This window comes from Harpia harpyja, chromosome 9 (assembly GCF_026419915.1).
Source record: "Harpia harpyja isolate bHarHar1 chromosome 9, bHarHar1 primary haplotype, whole genome shotgun sequence".
Lineage (NCBI taxonomy): Eukaryota > Metazoa > Chordata > Aves > Accipitriformes > Accipitridae > Harpia > Harpia harpyja.
The window spans coordinates 33,736,137-33,751,429 of NC_068948.1; the positions used below are offsets into that span (position 1 = coordinate 33,736,137).

General features: G+C 39.9%; 1 protein-coding gene across 13 annotated transcripts in view; it reads left to right on the plus strand.

Moving 5' to 3' along the window:
- KDM2B (lysine demethylase 2B) overlaps positions 1-15,293 on the plus strand; it is a 127,407-nt gene that overhangs the window by 54,163 nt on the left and 57,951 nt on the right. For all 13 annotated transcript variants that reach the window (XM_052798012.1, XM_052798013.1, XM_052798010.1 and 10 more), the window contains 2 exons: positions 8,541-8,656; positions 15,036-15,162. In XM_052798012.1, coding sequence (XP_052653972.1) covers positions 8,541-8,656; positions 15,036-15,162 — 243 coding nt within the window. The remainder of the gene's footprint in view (positions 1-8,540; positions 8,657-15,035; positions 15,163-15,293) is intronic.

Below are 15,293 nucleotides of genomic sequence, written 5' to 3' on the forward strand. Positions count from 1 at the left end.
ATGTTACCATGAGCAATGTTTAATCTTTCATATGGTTAAGTGTTCAACAGAGATGAAATTTGGTCAAGGTAATATATCTTACTCTGGTACAGTGGACAGTGGATGCTGCATATCTGACCCACATGCCAAATAGAAGGGAAAGTCTTTATAGAGTGAGCTTCTCTTTTCAGGTATAAACTGTGATGATCTGGAAGAGGAAAAGCATAATCTCAGTGCTCAGTTATTGTCTCAGTAGGGAAACAATAAATTTTATCAGTCACAATCAAATCTAGAGCTTGTTCAGTATTATTTCCACTGTAGCTTTCTTCTGTACTCTGTGTGTGTCCAGTGACAACTGGCAGGGAGGATGTGAAGTGTTTGCAGTCCATTGTGGTGGTGTTACAGAGAAGTAGTTTAGATACCTCTCGTCACTGTGCTAGGGACACACAGAACCAGTGTTTGGGCAGCATCCCTCAGATTTCTACAGCTCAGGATTACTGTAGGCACATGTTTCTGGCTTGCATGCAGGCACTTGTTCTGTTACATCCTGGTTGCTCCCCTACAGCCTGTTTGAAATACTGCTTACTAAGTTAACGCCAATGTATTACTCGTTTTTTTTAATATCTTCAGTGCTTCTCTTTTTACTTCAAGTATTTTTCTCCTTTTACATCACTGCATAACTTCACTGGAACCTTTTCTCCCACCTCCTCTTGCCCTTCACCTGCCACTCCAGTCTTTATGCTCTGTAAACCATCTTTTAGTTCTATCCTTGCACTTGTTTTTTCAAGTGGCGCATTATGCATCCAATTCCCTTCTGTCTTGATTCTCTGAACACCACATTAGTTTCTCTTCTGTACTCCTAAACATCACTGTTGTTACCTAAACCCAAGCTCAAAACTAAGCATACACAAAATGAAAAATTAATCCTTTGTCAATCCAGTTGCTCTTTTGGGTCTTTTACTTTTGCTGAATATGTCATTTTGATGGTAGGTGATGGAGCTCTGACATGGATATTTTCCTTCTCCTCCTTCCCTGTTGTCCTCTACAAACAAGATATTGCAGTAGTCTGACATATGTTAAGCTTGTTTGCTTTTTTCCTCAATTTCCTACCAGACCTCTCTTTCAAAAAATGACCTTTTCTTTCATGCGTGTGTATTTATGCTTGGTGTAGACACTTGCACTTCAAATTCAAGAGAGTTTATGCATGCAAAATTGGGACATACAGAAGCAGGCCAACTGGTAGTCTCTTGTGGAAAATTTGTCTTGCAGTATTTGTCTCTGTTAATATTGTGAAGTAAGAGTGTAATCATTATGTAGTAATCATTGCCTTGAAAAGGCAAACTTGAGCCAGTTCTGGATTGTTACTGATAATGTAGTCTGCCAGAATATGGATAAACTTGGATTTTCTTCTCTTTTTGTGAAGACCAGTTTTGCTGACCTCCAAGGAAGTTGCCACAGTTCTGCGGATACAGTTTGATTCCAGGGTTTGCAGTGTGATTGGTCTAAGAAAGTTTGCAAAAATACTGGTTTTGGTTCCTTTGGGAGGAGATGGCTAATACTACCAAGGGTTACTCTAATAATCCTCTGTTTCTTACGGTCTTTTTCTGACCCTCTGCTGCTGGTCAGAAGCAGTAGACTCATGAGCAGGTATGTGTTTGGGTTGACTCTGCATGGGTGTTCTTACTGTAGGCTTTGCAAATACGTAGCTTTAATGTGAGTACATTGAAGAGATGAGATGTTTTGATGTGCGTGAACTCGTAGTTTAGAGAGCTGTGTTTATGGGGGAGCAGAAATCCTCAAGTAGCCAGGCCATTTTGAGTGACTTTTGTGTATTTTTTAAATCTGACAGTAATGGTCTCAGTAATAGACCACTACATGGTCCATAAAATAATGGTCCAAGAAGCCACTGTGCATTTATTATTTCTGAAAATTGAATAATGGACTGCCGTTAGATACTGTAGAGCACTTCAGCAGTGCTGCTTTATTAGACATTCCTATGATCAAAATCCAGACAGGGTAACTTACTGTCAACTGGACATGGTGTTCCTTTCTGGTTCCTCTTCAAACTTCTCTGTAGTGTTGCTGTAGTCTATTTTATAAGAGTTGTGTTTCACCTTGGAGTTGGCAGTGTTCCATGGAGGAGTAAGCTGTTTGTTTTATTTTGTTTTTCTTACATTCTTTACAATGCACTTGGGGCCTTTGACATGGAAACATGCTGTTATAGTCTCTCTTAATTTCTTGAGAGCTGAAGAATGAGCCGCAGTCTAACAAAATATTCTCATTGGTCTGTGGCGATTAGTATGGTGACATGAGAGTGCTCCAAAGTTCTTGTTTCCAGTCAAGTGCAGAAATAATGACTTTTCTCAGATGAATGTTTTTGGGAAGGAAAGTGGACAGAAAGATGTTCTGTGCTAGACTCTAGGCAGGTATTTGCAAGGATTCAAAGTGCTTCAAATACTGTATCAGTGGTTAACAGTAGGATTCTGCCTATTACAAGTGTGCGGTCTTAGGTCACCTCTGCTATGCCAGTCAGTATTTGATAAATTATTACATAGTGGGGCCAGAAGGTAGCATATAGTCTTTATATCAAGGAGAATGACAGGCTATTAAAATCTGACTGGTAAATTTTTTGCGGAGAGTTGTGCTAGGGCTGCATAGCTGCCTGGCTATTTTTGGTTGCTGTTAGCTTTTCCCATTTTGGGAGCTTTCACTGACATTAATGGAACCTCCATGCCTAGAACCTTTAGGGGCCAAGTGGTGAAGATCAGTGGAGAGGATCAGAGAGGAGCGGTTTTTTGCCTTGGGTGTCTGTTTCAGATAGAAGGTGACAGCATAATGTTGGATTTTTAGTTCTATTCCTCTGCAGTGCTCTACCTAATTCTTATCAAATGATGTGAGATTAAGAGTTGCTGTATGTATTACTTGTACTACCAGGGCAAAATTAGTAATTTTTTTTACTTTTAAAATGTAAACGTGATGTTTCCTTGATATATTTGGTTGTGGGCGCTATTATGATGCAATCATTCCTCTTCTGAGATGAGAGAAATAATGTTTCATTTGCTGGCAGTGCCCACTCTAAGGTTATCTCTTCAGTCACTTTTTATTTTTAAGACATATATATTTCATCTTTTCCACCTCAAGTTGCTGTAGAATTGCAGGAAAATAAGTATGCCTTCTATATCACAAAGCAAAATATCTGTTCAGTTACTAATGGAAACAGATGCACCATTGTTTTGGCTTGGACCTTGTAGTCTATTTGCCCCATAACTTTATAAGTTAATATTCTTTTTTATTATTCTCAGATGGATGATTGCATCCTTGAAGGTACAGTAAGAATTTGCAGGCCCCTGAAATCTTCTAACAAGTCTGCAATGTTTAATAATACTTGTTTTATAAAATTCAAAAGATAATGAGATCATATCTTTCTTTTAACTGTTCAGAAAAGCTTTTGTTACTGTTAATTTTACCTTCTTGATTTACTAGAGATGATAACATCTAAATATTCAAGTGTATCTTAGGAGTGGTGGAATAATTTGTAACTGTAAATCAGCTGAGAGTATTTCTGAGCCTCCTGAATAGAATTCCTGCTCAATATTGGCTTGGCTTCATAAACTACAATTGTGTTGGGAAGGAAAAAAATACTCATTAGTCACCAAGAACTGAAATAAAAAAGATCAACTTCAGAAAAACTATAAGTGGACGGTCTTCTTGTTGAGGCTTGAAATGAGGGTTGTGAACAGTGACTATGCAGTGTCTGTACTCTCCAAGCCATCTATTCCCATTTAGCTCAGCTTGTTGCTGGTGTGCCTGGTGTGTGTTCTGAAGTACCCTGCTCACAGGGCAGGACTGTGCAGTGGCCATGCAGGAGCCGCTCTGCCGCACTGAGAGCCGCACTGAGAGCGAGCTCCAGCTGCGAGCTGTCAGACCAACCTGCGAAGGAAGGACGGGCTGGTTCCACGTTCACTCAGTCGTTAACACTATCAACACAGGCTGGTTTGAAACTGGTCACCCATGAAGAAGAGCTTTCTAATTCATGACTAGACCTTGAAGCCACACAGTGTATGTCTTTCTCTCATCTATAGGATTTAATTGCAGCCTTAGATAATGTTTAGCAGGTGCTTTTTTTTGTGTATTTCAGCCAAAAATGAACAATATCTTATTCACTGACTTTTGACTTTTTCAGTCCTTAATCCATTTGTTCTGATATTACTCCAGTGCTTTTTTTGGCATTAAGGATAAAATTAAATTTGTGGCATTTTATTCTGTGTTGCTTTCCTTTTTCTGAGAATATTGCAGTTTTGGAGAGTATTACCAAGGGGAGAGATGTTATCTCCTGTCTTGCACTAACCCATGAAACATTTAGGGTTGTGCAGTAGTACCAGGGTTTATGTAAACAGTAGAAAGCAGTCACTGAGGAGAGAATTGATGACACTCGCTTCAGAGGTGTCTGTATTGGAGGCTGTGGCAAGTTTTTGCTGTGAGAGCTGAACGATGCAGACATACGTGAGCAGACATGACAAGCTGTCCAGCATAGAGTGAGTTGATCGTACATTTCAACAGACCTGTCAATTCATCTGGCAAAAACTTACAGCATAGCTGAAGGTGAGACAGGTGGGATGTATTGGTGTGGATGATACTAAAGCAATCCTCTTGGCTGTCCTTTTTGTCTTACGCATACGTGCAGCTTGCTTCTATTCTGGAGGTCTATCTTCCTCTTGAAAAACCTTTGTAATTGGGAAGCTTAGAAGATGGGTGTTCTTGTTTGCAGATGGTCACAATGAACATTCATCTTCCTCAGTTTATTTCTGAGTCGTGCTTGTATCTAAGCTGTGGGAATGAATTGAATGTGCCATCCAAGCTTATCTGTTCTCAGAGCTCATTTCCACAATATATTACCCTCATGGAAACTGTTTCCTGTTTTCTGCTCATCTCTGTTTCCTCCTACTTCTACTTTTCTGGTGCTGGCCTCTTCAGTTTTTCTCCATACACAGTCTTGTTAATGTTAGAACAGGAGATTTTTTTCTTCTTCTTCTTTTTAACATCTGTGCCGATCTTCCTGTGGTTTTCTATCTTTTCAATTCTCCATCTTTTTTGCCTTATCTTGCCTGTAGTGTCCTACGTCTCTGGAATATCTCTTGGTGCTTGCGTCTCTGCAGTTTCAATATTGCACGTATGTTCCTCAGGCAAGTCAAAACTATTTTGGGATGCAGTATAACTGAAAAATGCTGTAGAGCTGAGTGGCCAGAATCTATTTTATGATCCGGTGACTCCTTTGACAGGGCTGCGTCCTGTAGCTGGCAGAGGGACTGTGGGCTGGATCCTGCATGTGGGAGCACATGAACTGCTGGAGATCTAGGGATTCCCTGGCACTTAGCTGTGTGCCTAGCTCAATGCTGTTCAACAGTGAAGGGATGGTACCCACAGGCATCGTTCTTACCCATCTCTGAGCTATGCCTGGAAATCATCCTACACCCTGCTTTGGCGAGGGGTAGGAACTTCACTTCCAAGGACTTTACAGTTAATGACTTTTCTGTTTGTTGCTTGGTCTCTGGTTTATTTTTAATTTTATTTTCCCAACCCTGATGGATTTTAGTGCTTCGTTATTACAGGGTTTTGTTATTGAGAACTGTCACAAAAAGCAGTATTTTCAGTCTTGTTATTAGAAATACATTAATCTTGAAGTACCTAGTGTTTAGTTAGTTCAGAAGTTAGGAGTTGAAGGTACCAATTGTAAGATGAATTTAGACCTGGATTAAAATGTAAGTAGGGAATTAAATACATTATCTGAGACAACCTCTGGTTCTACAGATACTTTAAGGAAGACTTTGAATTTGCACTTCTACCTGCTCTTCAACAATACAGGATTGAATCTATATTCATGTTTGTTAATCTTTCTCTTGAGGGTTTGTCATGTCTGGGACATCATTTGTTGGAGCATTGGCTCAAGCCAGTGATAGATCCTTTCACATTTCTCCCCAAAATATTGAGACTACTACCGAGGAAGTCTAGCAGTTATTAACATAAAGACCCTTGGCATCTAGTGGGAGCAGAGTCAAGAGGCCAGGGAAAGTCTGATGAGAATGAAACCCAAAGAGCAAGAAGCAATGAAACCAACTGCAATCCAGTGTGAAATTTTCACTGAGGAAATATAATTTGTAGGAGGAGGCTACTGTGTGGTTGTAGTAAAAGCATACACTTGAGGAACAAGTGCATTGATGGGATTTTATTTTATTTCTTGTAAGATGAAGGATATCTCCTTTCTACCTTTCATATAGGACTAGAAAGCCAGGTTTCAGCTCAGTTACTCCTTTTACTTAAGTTGTAAATATTTGATAACAAATTGTATTTAGAATGCTGTTGATCATTCCACTAAAATAACTTGTTGCATCTGCCAGCTCCAGTGTGTTTATACATTGTCTGATCTGTGCTGGGAGAATTGCAGTGGGAAGTAGCAGTGGGGACTCCTCAGTGTTCTGCTGATATTTGGCTGTTTCTGACGTGTCTTCTGCTACCACTCAGTTGTGTGGCCATGGATAAGTCATTTCACTTTTTTGAGCTTCAGTTTGTTCATCTCTAAACCTGACAATTAAGGTGAATTGTTACACAAATTGACCCTGTGTTTCAGCACCTATCCAATAAGTCGGCTTTGGGGACCCACCAACATGTTTGCTTCAGCACGTGGTTTCCGTTCTTTCCCCCAACCGCATAAATCTTTGATTACCTAGTGGAAGCAGCGGCCCCAACTTCCTTGACCTTGGATCTTTTTTCCTTCCCAAAGACTAGGATCGGGAAGATCATTTATTTTCCCAGTAGTTTGCTCTTAGTACAGACTGATGTATTTCATGTGAGGTGGTGAACTACTTCAACTGTGAAGAGTTTTTATAGTGTTGATGTATGTAGTTGCTGTGCTATCGTTACATGAAAAAAGAAATTCCTCTCTAGTTGGTTGTTCTTGATTTGGAAGTAGTAAACAGACCGGATCATTGTGAGCTACTCTGTAACTGAAATTATATTAACTGGAGCAGGAAAGATTTAATAATACCAAGAGCTGCCAGAGCTATGAGCCACTTGCTTTTTTATATGCGTCACATTTATCATATGGAATCAGACCTGTAAATTGACTGAACACTGGAACAGGTTGCCCAGAGGGGTTTGTGGAGTCTCCATCCTAGGAGATACTGAAAAGCTACCTGGACATAGTTCTGGGCAGCTGGGTCTAGGTGGTCCTGCTTGAGCAGGGGAGTTGGACCTTCAGAGGTCTCTTCCAATCTCAACCATTCTGTGATTCTGAAATTCAGAAGAATGTATCCAGAGTGATGAGGTTGTGTTTCTAGGGAGAAAATTCTAGTGGTGGTTTCTTTTCCTTCCTGTCTCTCTCCTACCAATATGCCCTTAAATGAAAGCCCCAGTTCTGCCATGTGCTGTGGCTCAAGGACTTCTGAGATTCAGCTTTGCAGGCATTTGCCATCTAAAGATTGTTGCGTAGGAGAGCTTTTGTGGCTGCTAGCTGGAGAACCCTTTAGGCTGAAGGGCATTTTCCTGCTCCCTCACTGATCTTGAAGTGAAGGAAAGCTGCCACAGCTTTAATGGAAAGTACTGCACAGTTAGGAGAAAATTGACTGCCCCCTATGTTGCTTTGCTGTCTGGTGGTTTATAAATTGTAATGCTTTTCATTAAAAAAGAAGAAAAAAAAAAAGTGTCAGGTCTCTGTGGGTTCCAGATCATTAGCAAGATCAATTCCTTTTTCACTGCAGAGATCAGAGGCTACAGTCTTGCATAGCCAGTCCTTCAGCTGCTGACATACCAAGCAAACAATGCAGAAGCAGAAGAGCTGGTGTGTGGCTGCCTTAATTGCTACGCCTGAATTTTCTTTGTGATAGAAAATTCTTCCCTTGCTTTGGAGCCTGTGAAATGAATTCAGTCCCTTGCAGGATTGGGTCAGAACAGTCTCATCAGCTCCAGTACTGGAAATGTTAAATCCCCTAACTTGGGGCTTGCAGTGATGAAGATTTTTTTGGTAGTTTCAGGAAGCTGATAATAGAATATGAAACTTTCACCTCTGAAGGAGGGCTGGTAATAATTTGAAATTGTTGACATCTGAAGATGTATGTTCTGGTGCTGGTGTGAAAGAAGTTTGATGTGACTCAGTCCAGTTCCACAGCCCTAGCCCACACCACTGCTAACATGATTTGCAACCCTACTGGAGGTGCCAGTAGATATATCGGAGAGCCAAGTGTATCGAACAGACTGAATTTACTTTTTAGTCATGGATGTGGTTGAGTCACAAGCTTGCGCATTCTCAGTAAATACTGTAACTGTTCTGTGAATAAATAGAAGAACCCAATTTACAGAGGGTTGTAAGACTTTACACCGTAAGATGCCATTCTCCTGCTATGACTAGTCTTAAAGTGTGGCTACGAGCATACCATTTAACATTTCACTGCTTTAACCTCTTATCCCCTGCAGAATGGGGTTCATGGGGTTGTTAAAATTTGATGATAAATTGCTCTGTAATACTACATAGCATGAGGCATTCTCAGTTCTTTGCTTTCCCTCTCTAGGGTGGATACACGCGGTTTATACTCCAGTAGATTCTCTGGTGTTTGGTGGAAATATCCTGCATAGCTTTAATGTTCCCATGCAGCTTCGCATCTATGAAATTGAGGACAGAACAAGGGTAAGGATACTTGATTCTCTTTTTAACTGAACAGTTCTTTGTGACTATGATCTCTCATAGTCTCTTCCTCGTATTCCCTTCTGACAAACAACTGATGGGATCTCCGTGTCAGAGTCATTGAAACGAGGTAAACGTGAAGTAAGGAGACTTTAAAATGTTGGCTATTTTTAGTGGGATTTACTCATCTGTTTTTCCCTAGTTCCCACAGACGTGTCCCTTCTGTGTCTTTTGTCTGCCTGTCAAACTTCCATAAAACACCTTCCCTTTTGCACAAAAACATATTGCGCTTTACAGACCTTTGTACTGGTACTTCTGGTAACCCCCTGCTTATCATCTCTCTGTGCACACCTGGAATGGATACCTGAGCCTGGAGAACTAATGGGACTAGGATGGTTCTACTGTCTACTGAATTGACAAAGCTGCACAGAAGTTGCGTATGAAATGACGTCTTCTATACTTTGCAGGATTTTCTTCTACGATGACTCGATACTGTGCAGGAATTCTTGGAACAAAGAGAATCTGGGGTGGGACATTAATCTGAACATAGTGATGTTCATCTGGCTGTAGCATCTACCTGATGGAAAGAGTATTACATCTTGGAGGAGGTTACTGTGCGGCGTCTTTGTTGGGAGCGAAAATTTTATCCTTGATTAATAAACAGGACACCTAGTCGTCATATACTTTGCAGTTTCATAAAGTAGCAGAATCTGAAGGAAGTGCCATTGGTTTAGTCAGCTATTAAATAAGCTATGCAAGAAAATTGTAGCATTCTGATGCAAAAGTGGACCACTGGTATGTGCAAATTCAGATGGGGACTTTTTTTGTGGCTGACTGTTTTGGAGGCATTGCACTGAGGCAGTGCTGGTAAATCACTGGCATGGTTGCCAGCTGTGGTGGTAATGGAGACTTGGACTGGCAAAATGGCAGGAAGTTGCAATTCTTCTTCACTAAAAGGTCTTAAAATGGTATGTCTTGGACATCAGTACAGTTCACTGTTGGTCACCTCTACAAGAGGGCACAGTTCTGGCTCCAAGTGGGCTTTTACCCCAGATTGCTTTCTTTGCAGTGAGAGTACATAGGCCTGAAGCAATATGTATTGTTTTGAAGTACATCTCTGATTGTGTGAGAGGAAGGGTGTCCTCCCTCCAGCCTCCCTTACTTCACAGGGGGTACAAGGCCTGGTAATCTTCACATTGCAGAACAGTGGTGGGAGCAGTTGGTTTCCTGGAGTGATTTTAATGAAGAGAAGGAATATTAAGCAGAAAAATGAATTCTTAGTGGAAGAGAGATGGAGACAAAAGCTGAAGTTCAGGGGAATTGGAACAGCGGGAATGTAGCTGAGAGCAGAAGTAGAGACCAGAGTGGAGTTCAGCCTGGCTTTGAATATGTGTCCCAAGGCAAGAATGTCAAGTGTCTTAAGAAAGCGTAAAGGGACTTGGACAGGAAAGAGTTATGATGGCAGAAGCAGGAAGGGGCTCACTGTGGCTAGACAGAGGTGCTAGGCACAAGAAGGTTTTCAGAGTGACTGTAAATAAGAACCAGCAGTATATGCCAGATATGTATGCTGCAGGTGGGTAAGGGGAGGGTGTGTTGTTGCCAGGAAGGATGCTAGCACAGGCAACTGGCATGGAGAATGGAGAAGAGGAGACTGGGAGGAAGGATTGATGCCAGAAACAAGTTATTTCTATTGATGTCTGTGGGGAAGATGGGAAGGAAACGCTCTTTTTCCTGAAGTTGTATAAAAGGTGACATTTTGTTCCCAGAGGACTTGAGCAACCCAAGATCACACACCTTGGGTTGTAACTGCTCAGTAGTGCTTCATGTCAGGCCCTTCTCTTTGGCAAGCTGGGTGCAGCTTTGATCTCCTAAGCTTTTATACCAGGAGGCAGAATTCCCCGTAACAGTCAAATATTTTGGTAACTTTCAGGAATTTACCAGCCACTTACACTGAAATGCCTTTTAAAAGTCACTAGCACCCTGATCCTGTGGGGAGGTTTTGGGAGTTGGTATCTGCCTCTTTGAAAATGTCCTGTCACAGTTTTTTGGAAAAGGATCCTGCAGCATTTGGAAGTCCCGGATCAGACCTTTAGTCTTCTCAGTGTTAGTTTAGATTTTCTTCAAAGTCTGTGTAGTTTTTTAACATTTTCCCTCCAAAAATAAAGTGCTTTAAAAAAGACTAATGAAAGCCAACAGCCCAGAATTTCCATGACTTCGCAGAAACAATTTCAGCGGTTGCATGTTGCTGCGTGCAAGCAATGTGTTATGCACAGCCCGCACCTGTGTTCACAAACTTGTGCTCATAGGCAGCCATATAATAACAAAGCTGTGTGAACAGTCGAAGAATAGCAAGAATTTCTAGACAGAAACAAAATATAAGCTGTGCAACTAAGGCATACAGAAATTTGATAAAAGGCAGGAAAATCAATAATGCTATTTAGAAATAATAACACCACTACCACCATCCCCCAACCTAAAAATATCATGCAGGAATCTTGAAGGGGTAAATGTTTTCAAAATAGGATTCTAGTGTGTACTACTTGACAAAATTTGATGGGCAAAGCAAATAATTTCTTTGTTCAAATAATTCTATTCATACACTGGCTAGTATAGCAGACTCGGTACAGTATGTAGTTCACACAAATTTGCCAGTGTGAACATACTGCAAATGAGTTTCTCATCAGTATTGATTTTCCATTGTGTATAGCACAGAAGTAAATTACATGATGTGATTGACGAAGTAATTTGCCACACTCAAATCAAAGTGTAATACAGGTGTGTTTCCCCTCTTCATTTTGCACAGAGCAATTTTATGGAGGTTTCACTGTGTTTAAACCTGCTATATAATGCTTAATCATCTTTGATTGCTGATATTCAAAGTCATTTTTATGCTAGGTGTAGTTGTTATTGTCTTAGCAGCTAAGACAAGAATAAATACATGGTTGAAATGGTAATGCTGATTTACAGCCTGATAAAATTGCCTAGTTTATATACTTGTCATGCTTATTCTAGCTTAATTTCTCATATCCCTGGGAGACTTTTTAAGAGGGTTATAGCCATTTAAAAATAGTTTTAAGGAGTAATAAAAAACATGTCTATTGTTGGAAACAGTTCCTAATGTGCAATTGAGGTAAACAAATATTCTCCAGCCTTACAGTTTGTAGAGACTCTCATTTTGCAGTCTGGCTTTCCTAGAGGCCAATTAACAGCTAGTCAAATAGGCCAAGCTGTTTAGCTCTCTGCTAGACCAGCTTGAATAACTGCAAAGCAGGCTGCCATGCAGCGATTCATCATCTTGGCACAGGGGTGTTACAGCTCTGTATTACTGAAGAGGAAGAATGTGTCAAACTTACTCCCAACTCATCTAAATTTAACTGTGTTAAAATATTTCAACACAGATAGGGACAAAAGCACTCAAAATACATACGTAAGGTGGTCACTCACAGATGATGGTGTTTGCTACTGATTTTGTTTTCTGGAATGTAAGATAATATTTTAAGTGGATAGAGTAATTATTTTGTAAATAATCAGAAATTGTTTTTCAGTATTGTGATTAGATTGATTAAACACAAGTGGGGTTTGTAATGATTTTAATGGACATTGTGGAAGAGACTAATACTTTCTTAAGGAAAATGTGTGCCTTACTTGCTTAGGGTTTTTTGGTTTGTTTTTGGAGGGGGATATAAGTCTCTCAAATAATTTCACTTTGAACTGAAGAAATGGATCATATTCCAGAGAGGATTTTTCTTGCTGTACAGGAATAATTAAAAAATTTATTCAGTGGATTGTAAATTATTAATCACAGAAGTTAGAGCTGGAAATGCCTATTAGATGATCTAGTGTATTTCCCTGCTGGTGGGGGTTTTAGTCCTCTGGCAGTGTCTGTATCAGATATTACACTTTAAATTCATCACAGACATTTTTAATTTCTTTCTTTCTTTCTTTTATTCCCCCCCCCCCACCCCGAGTTCATTTGACCATAAGTGTAAAATGGAAAAAGTATGGACATGTACATAATGCAGTTCACATCCATTATAATTAATAAATGTCCAAGGATATAATGAAGGACGTACTCCTCTATACTTTTCCATAAGGCAAACTTTAAAAGATTTTTAAAGCACTGTTAGACTTGCTTTACTGGCAAAAGGCTGTAGATCTTTGCACAGTATCTCTTGCTTCATATGGTAGCTCTTACTTCTGAAGGTTTGTAAAAGCAGGGCCTTGTTGGGCAAATAGTGAATTACAGAGGCATGGAGGGATTTGCTGTGGGTTGGAACATTGATAGTGAGGCAATTAGGAACTCAAATTGAATATTAAAGATTGATATACATAATGGGAGCACTGCATGCATTACTGCCTTGTCTTTCACATTGAATTAACATTGGTAACAACTAAATTTGGTGAAGCTCAGAATCTGTCAACAAATGTTGAGCAATGATGTCTTTAATATTCCCAGGCATGTGGCTGAAAACCTTTTGAAGGCTGAGGGGTGGAAGGCGGCTTCCTGTTTGTAAGTCAATTCTTTGCAAATTTTGTTTCCTGCAGTGCTCTCTTGGAAAAATTTGAGTTCCTTTATTAGCATATATTTTAGCATGGCTAATTTCCCCTGTGTTCCATAATAGTGATAAGTGACTCGATCTCTTCTTTATGACAAATAACTAAACCAAAGGAAAAATATTCTCCAATGCAAAAAGGCCCTGGGGTTAAATGTTCTCACATTTAGGGGGATGTTGTTTTGTTGCTTGGGTTTTACTTTTTTTTCCTTTTATTTTTTTTTTCTTCTTTTTTTTGGTATGTGTGCTTTGTAACAAACAACACAGGGAAACATTTGGGAAGGTGTATCATCACTGGATGCATGACCCATAGCTACATACACTTCAGATTTACCCGCTACATTTGTGTTGAATTTAAGAGATCTTAACTTTTGGGAATTGCCATGGAATATTGAAATCCTGCACTGTGATACATTTAGTGGGACAATACAGTGTATTTTCCCTTCGTTACGTTTTTTTTTACGGCTAAAAGTGTTTGCATTTCCTGTGTCCTGGGAATAGAGACAAGTTCTTTGACTGTCTACCTTGGGGACAGTTTTCAAATATGGGCATACTAGTAAGTCACTGATATGCTCAAGTGGATGCTTTTATCACCATGCAGATGTTTTGACAATGCCTGCTTTGCAGAGCTGAATGAGTTTCCAGGTGCTGGGTTAGTGGTTCTGTTTAGACTTTGGGGCTTTGGGTGATCTGGGGTGGGGTGGTATTTTGGTTTTGTTTTTTAAAAATGGGCTTTCTAAGATAATGCTCCTTTATGGTGCAGTCCAGCTTTTCATTAAAGGTGGGTGGACACCTCTTGGCTAGGTGAGCAGTTAATACGCATAGAATGTCTTAAAGCAGTTCCTATAATCCCAGTGCAATGCATGCACACAAGCCTGCAAAATGCAAATTTTGGTGCCACCAGGAGAAAGAAGTGTACAGTGTAAGTACAAGTGCATGCAAGATGCATGGCATCCATTTTTAACAAATCACAATAAATATACGTATGTTCTTGCATTTTAGGAGCTTCTCAGATTCTTCTTTGGTACAGTGACCTCCCATAGATAGAAAACTGTGTTAGAAAGGAAGGAAACCCACTTTGTTTTCTTTCGAATCTGAAATAATCTCACAAATACATAGTGTTGGAGAATAAGCTTTTTGTGTGAGAACAACAGGTCTGAGATGTAAGAACAAGTGCACAGCTTGACAGGATCTTTTGTCAAAATCCTGCTTTTCTATTCTGTTTGTGGCAAAAGCTAACTTGCTACCAAAATGTTAAGTGTAAACCACATAAGGGATTTTTACTTTTAATGTGTAGTTATCAATAATTGAGAATTTGTGTGTTCATTTGTTTAATCAAATTGTTGTGAAGACCATAATTGAAAAAGATGTATTTCCTGCTTGACTCATTTTAGGTAATGTTGCCATTTTGATAAAAATCGTGTGATAGTGTTTAGGAAATAAAATTTTAAAATCCTTTATTTTAACTTGAGTTCTAGTGACTAACATCTGTATGTGACCACCCTATGTTTATACAGTAGGTAAATAATACTGTAGGGGCCATCCGTCAGTTTCATGATTTCACAAGAACACAAACCCTTTCCTCTCCCACCACCCCAAGAGGATACAAATTAGTGAACCAAGAAATGATGCTATCATGGTAGGCAGGCAGGCAGTCTCCTCATTTTGTATGCTGAAGGCATACATCTCACTCGGCTCCCACCCTCTCTCCCCTCCCCCTCCTGCATACTGTTTGTGCTCTTGATAACATGATGAGAATGATGACTGGCCCTTGTGCTGCAAACTTCTCTCCCTTCCCCATGGACTGACAGTCTTGATCTTGCTTTCAGGTGCATGCTAAATTCCGTTATCCTTTCTACTATGAAATGTGCTGGTATGTTCTGGAGAGATACGTGTCCTGTGTGACCCAGCGCTGCCACCTCAGCAAAGAGTACCAGAAAGAATCAATGTTAATTGGTGAGTGAATCCTTTGAGTGCATATTCAGAACTGATGCTGGCACCTTAGGCTAGTTACTGCTTTGGTTTCTGCAAAGCAGATTATAAATTGAATTGGAGAACTGTAGAAATTCTAATGAACTATTTCTTTA